At 44.9% G+C, this 15,029-nt stretch overlaps 1 protein-coding gene across 3 annotated transcripts in view; it reads left to right on the forward strand.

The window, feature by feature from the left end:
• Positions 1 to 437: 437 nt before the first annotated feature.
• Positions 438 to 15,029, forward strand: part of SLC25A23 (solute carrier family 25 member 23) — an 85,530-nt gene continuing 70,938 nt past the window's right edge. For all 3 annotated transcript variants that reach the window (XR_016272369.1, XR_016272370.1, XM_089486508.1), the window contains exon 1: positions 438 to 846. Coding sequence is in view for 1 of the 3 variants with exons in the window: in XM_089486508.1 (XP_089342634.1) it covers positions 598 to 846 (249 nt within the window). In the remaining 2 variants the exon portion in view is untranslated. The remainder of the gene's footprint in view (positions 847 to 15,029) is intronic.

Genomic DNA, 15,029 nt, shown 5'->3' on the forward strand with positions numbered 1-15,029 from the left:
ACCTGGAGCCCAGGGTTCAAATGTCGGCTTGGCCATTGAAATCCACACTGGGCAACCTTAAGCAAGTCACACTCTCTCAGCCTCAGTGGATGGCCATGGCAACCCCCCCTTTCTGTAGAAATGTGCCAAAAAAAAAAAAAACCAGGGTAGGCTCACCTTAAGGTGGCCCTAAGTCAGAAAAGACTTGAAGGCACACAACACACACCCACACAGGGGGGCAGGTCACACTCTCTCAGCCTCAGAGGGTGGCCATAGCAAAAGTCCCTTGTCTACAAACGTGCCAAGAAAATCCGACCTTAGGGTGGGCCTAAGTGGGAAACTCCTTGAAGGAGGAGGCACACACAACACAACACAACACAGACATAGAGCCAGGGGCTCCTCCTTTTGTGGGGCGGAGGGAAGAGGAGGGATTGGAGGAGGAGGCGAGGCCATGAAGCAACCAGGCAGCCTTAAAAGCCCTTGCGCGGAGCCTGGGCACTGCAGCCAGAGGAAGAGGAGGCATGGAGGGGCCTGGCAGAGGAAAGGCAGGAGGAGGCAGGGACCCTGGCTGCCCTGCTCTCCCTCTCAAGCCTTGGGGGCTGGGGCCTTGAGGGGGCCATGCTGGGACCCAGGGAGGGGGCCATGGAGCCCAGGGCCCGCAGGAGGAGGCCTCAGCAGCAGCAGCAGCAGCAGCAGCAGCAGCCTCCCCAAGGAGCAGGGCTTCCCCTCCAGGACCCAGACCGCCAGCAGCGCTGGGCCAAGCTCTTCGAGCAGCTGGATGCCAACAAGGATGGCAGGGTGGACATCAACGAGCTGAGAGAGGGCCTGGCCCGGCTGGGCATGGACGCCGGGGCCCACGCTGAGCAGGTAGGGCCCCCACGGGGCAGCAGCACCCAAGGGGTGCCAGGGAGGCATGCCCCACATGGGCACACCCCAAGAGAGGGGCTCTGGCTGGGTGGTGTGGCTGTGCCTTCAAGCCCTTCCTCACTTAGGGAGACACCCCCCCCTTTTGAGGTGAAGTTGGCAAGGGTTCTTCAGGGGAGGGTTTGCCTTTGCCTTCCCCTGAGGCTGAGAGAGTGTGGCCTACCCTAGTTGTTGCTGGGTGCCTTCAAGTCCTTCCTGACTTAGGGTGACCCCCTACGGAGAATCTATCCTAGGGGTTTTCTTGGCAAAATTGGTTCAGGGGAGGATTTGCCATTGCCTTCCCCTGGGGCTGAGAGAGTGTGACATGCCCAAGTGTCTGTACTAGGTGCCTTGAAATCCTTCCTATGGTGACCCTCCACAGAGGATCTATCCTGGGGTTTTCTTAAGATTGGTTCAGAGGAGGGTTTGCTCTGGCCTTCCTCTGAGGCTGAGAGAGTGTTACCTGCCCAAGTGTGTGTGTGTGTGTGTGTGTTGGGTGCCCTCAAGTCCTTCCTGACTTATGGTGACCCTCTACAGAGAATCTATCCTGGGTTTTTCTTGGCAAGATTTGATGGGGGGGGGGTTGCCCTTGCCTTCCCCTGAGGCTGAGAGAGTGTGGCTTGCCCTAGCTGCTGTGGGGTGCCTTCAAGTCCTTCCTGACTTATAGCAAGCCCTAAGGCAAACTTGGCAAGATTGGTTCAGGGGAGGGTTTGTCATGGCCTTCCTCTGAGGCTGAGAGAGTGTGATCTGCCCATGTGAGTGTATTGTGTGCTTTCAAGTCCTTCCTGACTTATGGTGACCCCCTACAGAGGATCTATCCAGGGGTTTTCTTGGCAAGTTTGGTTCAGAGGAGAGTTTGCCATGGCCTTCCCCTGAGGCTGAGAGAGTGTAGCTTGCCCTAGTTGTTGCTGAGTGCCTGCAAGTCGTTCCTGATTTATGGAGACCACTAAGGCAAACTTGACAAGATTTATGGTGACCCTCTCTACAGAGAATGTATCCTGGGGTTTTCTTGGCAAGACTGGTTCAGGGAAGGGTTTGCCCTGGCCTTCCCCAGAGGCTGAGAGAGTGTCACATGCCCAAAGTCACCCAGTGGGTTTCCACAGCTGAGTGGGGATTTTACCCTTTAGCCCTCCAGATCTTTTGATCTGCATCTCCCATCAGTGGCACCCAACCTGGCCCCTGGCGATTTGCACTATTAGCACTATTGAGCCTAACTAACCACGACCCCCCAAGGCAAACCTATCACAGGGGGTTCTTGGCAAGGTTTATTCAGAAGAGGGTTTGCTATTGCCTTCCCCTGAGGCTGAGAGAATGTGACTTGTCCAAGGCCACCCAGTAGGTTTCATGGCTGCAGTGGGATTCAAACCCTAGTCTCTGGAATCGTAGTCCAACAGTCAAACAATTACGCCATGCTGGCTCTCTCCACAGCTCCTCAAACATTAGCCTTTGTGCTGGAAACAGACTGTGGTGTTTGCCTGGGTCCCATTAAAATGCTGAAGAGATGGAGTGAATGAGATGAGGCTCTGTCAGAGGAGAAAGGAGAGGCCCAAGGTTTTTGTTTTTTAATTAAAATTTCCAATGTCAAAAAATTAATTTTTATTTTTATTTTCTTTGAAAACATCACATTTTACCAAATGTTTCACTTGAAGCTCATGAAACCATGTCTATACATTTGTCAATGCAAAGTTGTGAATGTGCATGTAAGTACATTTAGGATGTGCATATGATCTTGCAATTGAAAAGTATGTTTTTAATTGTGCCAGTTGTCCATATTGCCACTATTACTATTAAATTCAGTAACATATGGAAATTACAATGTATGAGTAACATCAGTACAAAAAACAAGAGTAAGGATTCTGTATGGTTTGGTATGGGAGGAAGAGGTCAGTGAAGGACGGGGGTGACACCAACCCTAGTGATACCACTGGCATTTCCACCTTCTGTCCAGGAGGAATCCCCAAAGGTCCTTCCTTTGGAGCATCACTAAACAGCATGGATTTATCTTTATTGTAGTGTTTGGAGCTTTCAATTGGTACTGTACTACATTTTTCTTCAATCTCCTCCATTTTGAGGTGCCTTGGCCTCCTTGGCAGTTAGGATATTTGGCCATGCTGTGCCAACTTACATGCATTAATGCAAATTTAGAAATATGTCCAGAGGTCTTCCCTTCCCAGGGCAGTCCCTCTATTTTCCACTTTCTGGTCCAAGAGGAATCCCCAAAGGCCCTACCTTTGGAGTATCACTAAGAAGCATGAATTTGTATATATATGGGCATTTTGAGCTTTTATTTGGTCAGGTCCTCCATTTTGAAGAGCTTTGTCCACCTTGGTAGTTAGAACATTTGGTCACCCTGTGCCAGGGAGGCTCTAGAGCAGGGGTAGGCAACCTTTTTGACCCAGGGGCCGGGTTGCTGTCCCTCAGAAAACAGGGGGGCCGAAGCCAAAAAATAAATAATTAAATAATTTTTAAAAATTATATAAATAAATAAACCGGGACAAATGTAGGACAAAATTTTCAAATGGAGGATACTTTTTTTAAAAAATGGAGGACAGCGAAAAAATTTGCTGATTTTTAAAAAAATGTTAATATAAATGCATGTTTCTGAGGCTTCTATAGACAATTGCCCCCCTTGCCCACCGCTTGCCTCCACTTGCTCCCCCTTGCCCGCCACTTGCCCACGCTTGCTCCCCCTTGCCCGCTGCTTGCTCCCCCTTGCCCGCCGCTTGCTCCCCCTTGCCCGCCGCTTGCCCCCCCTTGCCCACCTCCTCCTGATAGGCCAAAGGCCCCTTGCCCTCACACGAGAAGCCAAAGGCCCCGGCAGCAATCGGCGGCAAGACCGGGCTGGGGCCGGTCCCAAGGCCTCACCAGGCCAGATTCGGCCCATGGGCTGTAGGTTGCCTACCCCTGTTCTAGAGACCATTTTACCTATCTTAGTGTGTTTAGCTTTTATTTGGTCAGGCCCTCCATTTTTTTTCATTGTCCTTCATTTAATGGTGCCTTGTCCTCCTTGGTAGTTAGCAGAACATCTGGGCACTCTCTGGGTGGGCAAGGGTTGAACTGGGCAAGGAAAAATGGGCAAAGTTATGGGGAGGCTCTGCCTTTCTGCACCATAGACCAGGGGAAAAACTGGAGAGGAGAGGAAGGGAATGAGGTACCAAGACAAGGACTGGTGATGGAATAGTGATGGTGGTGGTGCTTCTGGTTGTTGTTGTTGCCAACTAATGCTGACCCTAAGGCGAAGCTATAATTGTTTTTGCTTGGCAATATTTGTTCAGATAGGGGGTTGCCTTTCTCTGAGGCTGAGAGTGTGTGACTTGCCCAAAGTCACCCAGTGGGTTCCATGGTGGAGCCAGGATTTGAACTCTGATCTCCAGAATCAAAGTCCAAGACACAAGCCACTCCACCACGCTGGATCCCTGTAGGGGTGATCACTGGGCCAGATTCTGTCCCATCAGCAGCCACATCCCTCCCTCCTTAGAGGGGTTTTGTGTGACCTGTGGCTTTCCAGATGTTGCTGGACTGCAACTTTGAACATCCCTGACCCTGACACTACCTGGCTGGGGATGATGGGAGTTGGTGTCTGAAGATATTTGCCCTGTCTGTGGCTGTCCACCCCTGTGTGATTGATTTGGAGCTTATGAACCCGGGCTTCCCAGACTCTCTCTGGCTCCAACCTGACCCTGCAGAGTCCTTCCCACCCTCCCTCCATTTTTCCAGTTTGCTTTCCTGAGATTACAAAGGTGTGGCACCTGAATGTCCAGACAGTGTGTGCATGTATGTCCATGGGCCTTTGAACCTGTACCCACACTGCACAAATAATCCGGTTTGACCCCACTTCAACTGCCATGGCTCAGTGCAATGGAATTCTGAAAATTGTAATTTTGTGAGACATTTATCCTTTCTCTGTTAGAGAGTTCTGGTGCCCTGACAAACTACAATTCCCCAAATTCCCTCACATTGAGCCATGGCAGTTAAAGTGGCATCAGACCAGATTATTTCTACAGTGTGGAAGCGACCCACGTTTTATGCAGACTTATCATATGTACTCAACTAAAAGTCGAGAAATTTATGCCGCAAAATTGACCCTAAAATCCTGGGTCTACTAATAAATGGGTCACTACACTAATACAGCTTAGAAAGGTCCTGAAACAAGTACCACCTGATGCCCCACTCTTCCCCACTCTTCCTGCCTGGAGGCAGGAGTTTTTGTGTATGTGTGAAAGAGTTTCCCAATGTGATTTTAAAGCCTTCTCTTCTCATCAAAGAAACACTCCATTTAACTCCACTTCTTTCCCTTCCTAATCCAATTTTCAAACCTCTCCTCCAACACCAGGGACGTGGTGTCAAGTGGTTGAGAGAGGTCCAGAGAAGGAGAAGGAGGAAGGAAAGTGGTATTTCTCCCTTTCCATCCTTTGCTATAGCCCCCAAAGTTTTACCCTCGACTTATCCATGGGTCATATCAAAATCTATGATTTTTACCCTGAAACCTTCCCTCGACTCATACATGAGATCGACTTATACATGGATATATACGGGACGCTGGCCCCATTAATTTCTTTGACTTTTCTTAGGCAAGGAATACCCAAAGGCCCTTTTGCCAGTTTCTTCCTCTGAAATACAGCCTACAGCACCTGATACTGCCTGGTGGTCTCCCATCCAGACAGTGCCTACCAAGAATTCCTCCACTATTAGGAGAGGCGGCTGCTTTTGTTACTTCTTGAAGACCTGAGTCCATGTTTGGCTTTTGTTTTCGGCTCTGCAGAGCCTATTAAAACAGAATCCCCCACTTACACGGGAATTAAAAGGAAGCTTTACGTATTAATCACCCACCTTAGCTCCCACTCTGGAACTAGAAAAGCTCTGTGCACTCACTCATTCACCCTCCCCTCCTCATGACGCCAGCCTCATTGTCAGGAAAATATCAAAATAATTTAACGCACCACCTTAACAATGGCACAAAGGTACTACCACAATTATGGGGGACACTTAAGTGGCATAGGTGCCATAAGTGAATCAGTGCACTTTTTGCAAGAGGACAGTAAGGAGGGGGTACTTGGGCAGCCAGATGTGAAGGAGGCCTGAGCTCCTATAAGTTTTTATCAGCTTTTTGTGTTAGGGGGATTTTTAGCTGCTGCAGTTTCTTACTCCAGCCTGACAAGCAGAAAACATCCTTACCAAAGTCTTCTCTTCCTTTGCTCCCAAACAGCCTAAGAGTAATACATTCGCAAAGATGACAAGCCCTGGAGACTGCTTTTAATATAAAAGGGCAGCCTTTGGATGCAAACAGACTGAGTGACAGGAGTGTTTTGGGCATAAAACGTATGTGGAGAGTAACCACAAGGAGGCTGCATCTACACTGCAGAAATAATCCAGTTTGACACTGCTTTAACTGCCATGGCTTAATGCTATCGAATTCTGGGAAGTGTAGTTTGTTGCAGCACCATAGCTTTGCTCTCAGGGGGTCCTCTCAGACCTTGGCTCTGGGGGCCACAACAAACTACAATTCCCAGAATTCTACAGCATTGAGCCATGGCAGAAAACTGTGTCAAACTAGATTATTACTGCAGTATGGATGCAGCCATCGTCCTATCCTGAGGGGTAGAAATAGGATTAGGAAGATGGAAGGTCCAGATCATCTGATCCTGCTTTTTGGATACGCCGCTCACAATATGAGCTGCAATGTGCAGGCTTCTGGAAGAAGGCTGGCTACATTAGTCTGCTGTAGAAAAAGAATCTTGTGGCATCTTTGAAGAATTAACAAATTTATTATGTCATAATCTTTTGCAAATTGGCATCTATTTCATCAAATACACAAAGTGTTATGCTCACTTGGCAGCTCAGTTTCTGTGTCTATGTTTATGTACATGGGAGTGGGGGGGAATGTAAACTGTGGTGCCAAATGGCAAGGCAACACAGAAATTATAATCTATGAGGATTCAATGAGTGTGTAAAATGTATGTCTGGCTAAATACAGTGGTCAGGGGTTTCCTGGGGCAAGGACTGTGATGAAAATCCATACACATGTGCAACTTTTGGGTGGTTCTAGATAGCAGGCTTACATTTAAAATGTGCTGCAGCTATTCTGTCTTTTTTCCTTAAGATGTATTTTTTTCTTGGTAAGAAAAAAAAAAGGAATAAATACAATGGAAACAAATAAACAGGAGAGCTGTGATTTGAAGATGCCTTCCCCTGGCTCTCCCCATGAACAAGGCAATGCGATGGCACTGTGAATGTATGTTGTGAGCTGGAACTGGCTGCACTTCCAAGCTTCACCAAGACTTTTGCTTGGTACCATAAACTGACACTCATCATTGATATAAAATAAAGATAAGCTTTATTTGTGGCAAACAGTTCAGCAGCTGGCCAATAGCATCACAGATCTTTGGTTGATGGATTTCAGTATCATAGAATCATAGAGTTGGAAGAGACCACAAGGGTCATCCAGTCCAATCCCCTACCATGCAGGAACTCCACTCTCAGCAAATAGTAGAAATTAGTCCCTAAACAACTTACTCTAGCCATGCTAGTCCATGGCAAGCACTTCAGGTCCATGTGACTGGATAGTACAGTGGACCCTTGTTATACGCTGGGATTTGGTTCCAAGATACCCCGTGGATAACAAAATCCGTGGATGCTCAAGTCCTGTTAAATATAATGACAGAGCAAAATGGTCTCCCTTATAAAAAATGGAAAATCAAGGTTTGATATTTGAAATTTATACTTTTTTTGAACATTTTAAAACCGTGTATGCTTGAATCTGTGTATAAAATATCTGTGTATAACAAGGGCCGACTGTAATTGGAGGTTGGATTCCCAAGCTTACATAGGAGAGTACCAAGCAAAGGAAATTGAATTGTGCAGGCCTGAGCCATCATCCCTCCTAACAGGTCTGAGAACTGTTCAAGTCTGTTGTTAACATTAAAATGTACTTCTCCTGACCTTCGGCAGCCAGACTAAAGTGAAACTATATAGCAGAACCTTTATTGTTGTGTGTTTCAAGTCATTTCTGATTTATGGTGACCCTAAGCCAACCCTATCATGGAGTTTCTTGACAAGATTTGTTGCAGGGGAGGTTGTCTTTGCCTTCTTCTGAGGCTGAGAGGGTGTGACTTGTCCAAGGTCATCCAGTGGTTTTCCATGGCTGAGTGGGGATTTGAACCCTGATCTCCAGAGTCATAGTCCAATATCCAAATTATGACGCCATGCTGGCTCTCTAAAGCATCATGAGCAGTCTCCAAAGTTCATTCAAAGTGCACTAGAACAGCACCCGAGGCAGTGTGTGTGGTTATTCTTCAGGCAGCTGCAGGTGAACATTATTTAGCTCTGCTCTTAATGCAAGAGTGGGCAGAAGTCAAACTTTGCTTTTCCCTCATCCAGAACCCACCAACTGGACTAATTAAAGGGAACATGGAGGGAGAGATTTCCGATTGGAATTAAGCAACAGGATCCTTTTTTTAAATCAATTTTGGTACCAGTACAGAACTTAAGTTTTTGGTTTTCTAACATTCCCAACCTGCTGATAGGTTTTTCCCCCTCCTTCATGTTAGCAGCCTAATTTACACTGCATAGGATAGGGTTGGGCTGATTATTGTTGCTATTTTTAAACCTTTGGGAGATGCAAACCTTTGCTGGTTTTCTACAAATCGACCAGCTCTGTCTGTAGATCCAGGTCTGCCTTTGGGCCAGGCTTTTTGTAAACCCATGGCATGTCTACACAGACCAATTAAACCAGTTTCCCCACATCCTCACAGTGCCCTGCCTGTGATGCAGGGCCAAGTCTCCGATTCAAGTGCCAACTGTCTTCACAACCTGAGGCCAATTCCTTACCAAATTTACCCTATTCCTGCCTTAAACTGTTTTTAAAAACTCACCTTTTGTTCCAGATTTTGCAGGAGAATCCAGAGTACTCTGAAGTGAGGGCAGATGGCTGTTTACACATGCTTCCTGCTGTGCCGCCCAGTGCCACCAGGACTGGTGCAAGTCGCTCTCTCTGAGATCATAACAAGGCACCCAGCCATGTGATTGATGCTGGACACTTTGTTTCTGACCTCAAAGGGAGTAACTCATACCAGCAGTGGTGGTGCCAGATGGCACAGCAGGACACATGTGTAGACATCCACCTGACACCACTTCAGAGTGCGAAGGTAATGGCGGAATCTGGGGCAGCTTCACAGCCAGAATACTCCAGGAGCAGCCTGGAGAATTCTGACCAGTGTAGATGATTCACCAGAATTAGAATTATGTGGCCTTCGTGATGTTGCTGGACTGTAACTCAGCATTCTTTATCTTTGGCTTTGTTGGGTGGGGCTGATGTGAGCTGCAGCCAACAGCATCTGAAGAGCCCTAGGAGTCTCACCTCTGCTGTAGAGAGCAAAATGCAGCCCTGTAGATATTGGGCCTGAACAGACAGGCCAAAAGAAAGTTGCTTTGGGTCACTTTGGAGGTATGCTGTTTAAATGCTGCATGCGTCCTAAGAAGCCAGAAGCTGTGCCAAAGCCACACTCCAGTCCTAAGGACGGGAGTGCAGTTTTGGTGCAGCTTCTGGCCTCTTAAGATGTGTGTGTCATTTAAAAAGCATATCTCCAAAGTGACCCAAAGCAGCTCTATTTTGGCCTGGCTGTTCAGGCCCATTGACAGACTGCAGCTCCTAGCAAGTCTAGTTATGATAGCCTGTTAATAAAGAAAGCTGAGCACTATGGTCCAACAACTTTTGGAAGGCCACAGTTTGCCTACCTTTGTGTAAAGGAATTTACACCATTTTCTCATTTCCTGCTTTAGAGAGAAAGCAAGAGAATAGTAGTGAAGTGAAAGATGTTACAGGAGCTTTTGACACTACACATTTATAACGATACAATTCCACTGGGGTTTGCAGTTTCAGGAAGGGCATTTAGGATCCTGAGCCAGAAAGCTCCTGTAATTCCTCTGACCAAACTACAAGTCCCAGACCAAACTGTGGCAGTTACAGTGAAATCACAGTGATATAATTGTGGTGTGTGGAAGAGCCCATAGAGGAGCAAAATGTATTTATGTTTTTCACAGAGGAATAGTACTGAGCCTGAAGCCACGCAGTAACTTCACTGGTGACCAAAGGTTTAGTTAAGACATTCAGACAGAGCAGTAGGATGTAAAAGGAATGCTCTGGGGTTGTTACTTCAACTAGAACGCATCATATGTAGATTCACATAGGACATTGGCTGCATCTGCACTGCAGAGATAATTTAGTTTGATACCATACCACATGGTTTATTGCTATGGAATTCTGCGAATTATAGTTCTGTGAGACCTTTAGCCTTCTATGTTAGAGAGCTCTGGTGCCACAACCAATTACAATTCCCAGAATTGCATAGCAATGAGCCATGGCAGTTAAAGTGGTGTCAAACTGGCTGATTTCTGCAGTGCGGGTGCAGCCATTGTGAATATACTCCCTTTGAGTTTGCCTCCTGTAGTTTTGCTTGTTAGCTTGATGCTGCAGTTATAATCTATACATGACCTGATTCTTAGAGGGAAACATAGACAACATGTTGCATATTTTAAAAGAACGTAACAGAAACCTGATGTTACAGAAATGGAAGGGACTGTCAGTCCTTTTGATAGCAGTAGTTGGTGCTTTCCATGTCATTGTTGGCAGTAAATCTGCTCTAGGGTTTAACCTGGGGTTTAAAGACATTCTGCAAAGTGCGGAATCGCATCCTCCATGTGTTTTCTGTACCTTGGACAGCTCCCTTAAAGTTCAGGCTGAACTCTAGGACAGATTCACCATCCTGCTAACAGAGAAGCTATCAGCCACTGTTATCTTTTAAGCAAACTTCTAAAACTACAACCTCCATCTGTTTTTGGATTCGAGTTCCCAAGGTCCTTCTCTATTGGTTGCACTAGATAGGACTGATGGGAACTGTAGCCCAAAACAACAGGGGGACACTGGGTTGTTTGAGTGCTGTAAAGGACAGGTGTGGTTTAAAAGAGAGATTTTGTCTGTGGATAATGTATGTAGAAAGCAACACAATGGAATTTCATAAAGACTAGCCTGAGGCTGCACCGCTTTGAAGCCAAGATGCTATTTAGTTGTTCGCATGTTTGAATTCAGTATTTAAAGCAAGCTGTAGTTGGTTACCAAGGAAACCAGTGGCTTAAAAAAGAAATTCAGCAAGATAGCTAACCCAATACATTGATCTGACTAGCCTTGAGACCTTGGTGGATTGTGCTGTCTGAAGTAAGTTGCTTGATTCATAAAAATCTAGCAATCGGGGTCAGGATCTAAAGTTGGAAACAAGAGGCATATTTTTGAGAATGTTTTCCCCCTAGAATGGGAAACTTGATAGATTCTGGCCTTAAAAAGCCCAGTTAGAGGTAACGGGGTAGATGAAAATAAGATGCCTCTACTAGTTCTACTGCTTAGACTAACAGTGCAGTTCAGAGCATGTTTGCTCAGAAGAAATTTGGGTTACAGTTTGATGCAGTCCTGTGCAGTTCTGTTGATATCATGAAGTGCCCAATAAATGGATGGATGGATCCAAGAGCAAAGCCTGAACTCCCCCTAGAAGCTGAGATGATTGAGTGAGATTGTCGTACTTTGAACATGAGAAGACATGACTCATTGGAAAAGACAGTGATGCTTGATAAGGTAGCATAGGCAGAAGGAAAAGAGGAAGATCACATTTCAGATAGATAAACCCAACCAAGGAAACCCCAGCTCTGAGTTTCTAAAACCAGAGCAGGGTTTTTGATGATAGGGTGACTTGGAGCTTTCGTTCATGTCATTGTTGTTGTTGTTGTTGTTTGTTGTTGTTGTGTAACTATAAAAGGTCTTTTTCATGGAGTCACTGTAAACTTTAAATTGAGTGTGTGCGTGGGATCCATGGGATAAGGGAGTTTTATTATTAGGGTGGCTTTTATTTGTTTGTCGTTATCAAAATGTGCAGTTATCATCTCTAGCTAGCATCTTGTTTCTCTCACTATGTCCAGGAGGGGCTTGAACTGCTAGAATGGGAAAGGAATGTTAATAGTGTTTGTCCTCAGCATGCAGTCAAACAGCTGCAGAAATGGAGTTCAAGATGGGCCAGAGACTCTGCATGCAGCTTCACTGCATGAGCTGAAACATGCGAGAGAGTATTTGGCTGCCTGAGATACACCTTTTTAGTTTGCATGGGGCTGCTTTGATCCACTGTGCTTTGTGGTGGCACAGTCAGGCACAGATCTCATTTTGCAGACCAGAATTGCTAATTAGCCGATCGCCTTGCTATCACTTCCAACAGATGTTTCCTTTTGCCATATATTGGAAGCAGTTAGAAAATTTGCAAATGTTGAAAGGAGGCTATTAATAGTAGTCCGACTCCCAGCTTGATGTGGCAAAAAGCATTAGGAAAGCCTCTCACATTACTCTTTTATTAGTGTTGGACAAGGACATCAGTCCAGCTTCTTCCTTTCCAAAAACACAGGTGAACATGTCAAGAGCATCTATTCCTATGATAGCAGGGTTGGGGAACTTGTGGCTGCTCAGATACTACCATTCTAGTGACCATCAGTCACAGTGAACCTGCCTTATTTTGAGGGGTGATGGGGGTTGTAGTTCACCAACACCTGGAGGGAGCCTGGTGATGGTGGTGATTATTGTTATTCACTTTATTGACCTTTCTTCCAGAGTAGGACTCAAGGCAGCTTATAAATTAAAATGATTACACTATAGTAAAAAACATAGAAAAAGTTGACATCAAAATAGAATTAAACTCTTAAGAATATTAAACAAATTTAAAAGCATAAACGTAAAATAATATGACAATACAATGTAAAACAGTACAGCGCCCTCTCAAAAACTTTTTCGTCAAAAACCTCAGTTGTAAAAGCCTGTTGTTGCTGTTATCGTTGTGTGCCTTCAAGTCATTTCCAATTCATGATTAACCTAAGGCAAACCTATCATAGGCTTTTCTTGAGAAGTTTTTCTTCAGAGGGGGTTTGTCATTGCCATTCTCTGAGGCTGAGAGTGTATGAATTGCCAAGATCACCCAGTGTGTTTACATGGTCAAGCCGGAATTCGAACCCTGGTCTCCAGAGTCATAGTCCAATGATCAAACCACTACACCACACTGGCTCTGTTCTAAAAGCCTGACAGTATAATAAGAAGAAAAAATTCACGAGCCAATAGATGATTCCCTTTGTATCTGTTATAATTAGATGTGTGCACAGATAGAAAGTTATAGAAGCTTGAACTGATGTCCTGCCCACACATACAATACAGCTCCTGTATGTATCTTAGACATAAATCAATATTTGAAAAAGTTGGGTCACACAAATCCTAGAATTTCCTAGGCAGCAGAGGAATAATGATTGGCAATGTTATATATATTTTTAATTTATATCCTGCCTTTCTCCCAATATGGGAGAAAGGCCAGCTCACAACATAAATTAAAACAACATCTAGCTATAGTAATATGTAAGACAAAAGTTAAAAATCATTAATCAAATAACCCAATTAAAACATTTATTTAAAACTGTTCTGGTCAGTTGGGTATGTAAGCTGCCCCTCTTACCCTCAGCATGGGAGCCCACCAGCAGTGAATGCCAATGCTTGGCGCTTAGAAATGTGTGGAAAGGCTCTCCATATGTCTGAGAAATAAATTATGTAAAGGAAACCTGCTGGCAGGAAAAATGTGGCATGAGTGATGGCCTGCAGCTCACAGTAGGCAGTCTGTGCCTCAACCATGTTTATAAAGCCTATTTGGGTATGTGAATTCCAAATGACATCTCAGCACCATTTGATGGAGAAGTCAGATTAGTTCCTTTTGCAGGCCTGGAGAGAAGACGTGTAACCAACTTGGTGGCTGAGCTAATATGATCTTTGTCTTCATCTCAGATTGTTAGATCTGCACTTCCTTATAGTGTTGGAAACAGAATGAATTCCTAGGGTTCATCCACACTGTACTGTTATAGCACTTTGATTTCACTTTAACTACTATGCTTCCATCCTTTCGGATTCTGGGATTTGTAATTTGACTTGAAGGTACACAATAATAATAATAGTAACAACAACATTAAGACTGAAGTGACGAATTAGATAGCCTCTGCCCTAAACAGTTTTGGGGTTGGGTTTGTTGTTGTTGTTGTTGTTGTTGTTGTTTGCAGCTGCAAAGACTTTTCACACATAGCAGAGTTAATTTCTCTGCAGGCAACAGATCCTTGTGATCTCTGAAACATTTGTTGTTTAGTAGAAAAATTGCTTTTAAAGGATGCTCACAGTTCTTTGAAAGCTGTGGAGCATTGAAAGTAGAAGGTAATATGTATTATTTTGTAGAATGTATGCCATGGGCAGGCTTATTTTTACTTATTTTTATCTATTTTATTGATTGTATGTACAGCGCTGTGTAAAACTACAGCGCTATATAACTAAAGTATAGTAATAATAATAATATCAGATTTCTCCAAACTGGTCACCTCCAGATGTGTTGGACTACAACTCCTATGCTGCCTGGGGACGATGAGAGTGGTAGTCTAATGAGATTTGGGGAAAGCCTGTACTTGATTTGGTAGAAAGTTGAAGGCCACTGAAGCTGCATTCCAGAGAGGCTGGACGTGGGGAATGAGACACCCAAACAAACTCAGGATGTTATAAATAGAGGTTTGCTCATGGCCCCCAGAGTTATTTTTAACTTTTTTTTCTGGCACCTTTTTACTTAAATGGCCTCTGGGGTCCCAAATGACAGATGTGGAAGTGGCCTTCTCAGCTCTGGAGAATACAAGTGCCTCTCCAGTGGAAAAAGGCCACACACAAGTGGTAGCTCGTGGTTTTTGTAATCACTAGACGGAAGTGGTAAGATGAGAGGACCAGGAGCAACTCTGTCCCTCGCTCGCTTGCTGTCTCAATGTTCACACACAGTGGCTTCGTTTTCATGGCTGTTTCTTCCTCTCATGTCTGCATGAGGGAATGATCTAGCTTCGCTATCAAATGTGACACAGCCTTTTATTTAATTAATGCATTTCTTTATCACCTCTCAACCCAAGCTGATGTATAATGGGCAAAAACAGTTAAGACATTAAATACTTACAGGAAAGCATTTCGAAATAGACTTAAAGTCCTTTTTAAAATAATTTTAAAACCATGGACTGTCAAAACACTCAAGAGAATTTGCCCTTTAAAAAAGAAAGCTAAGCAAAAC

This window comes from Sceloporus occidentalis, unplaced genomic scaffold, assembly GCF_023333645.1.
Source record: "Sceloporus occidentalis isolate IW3139 unplaced genomic scaffold, rSceOcc1.0.p SCAF_1, whole genome shotgun sequence".
NCBI classification, from domain to species: Eukaryota; Metazoa; Chordata; class Lepidosauria; order Squamata; family Phrynosomatidae; genus Sceloporus; species Sceloporus occidentalis.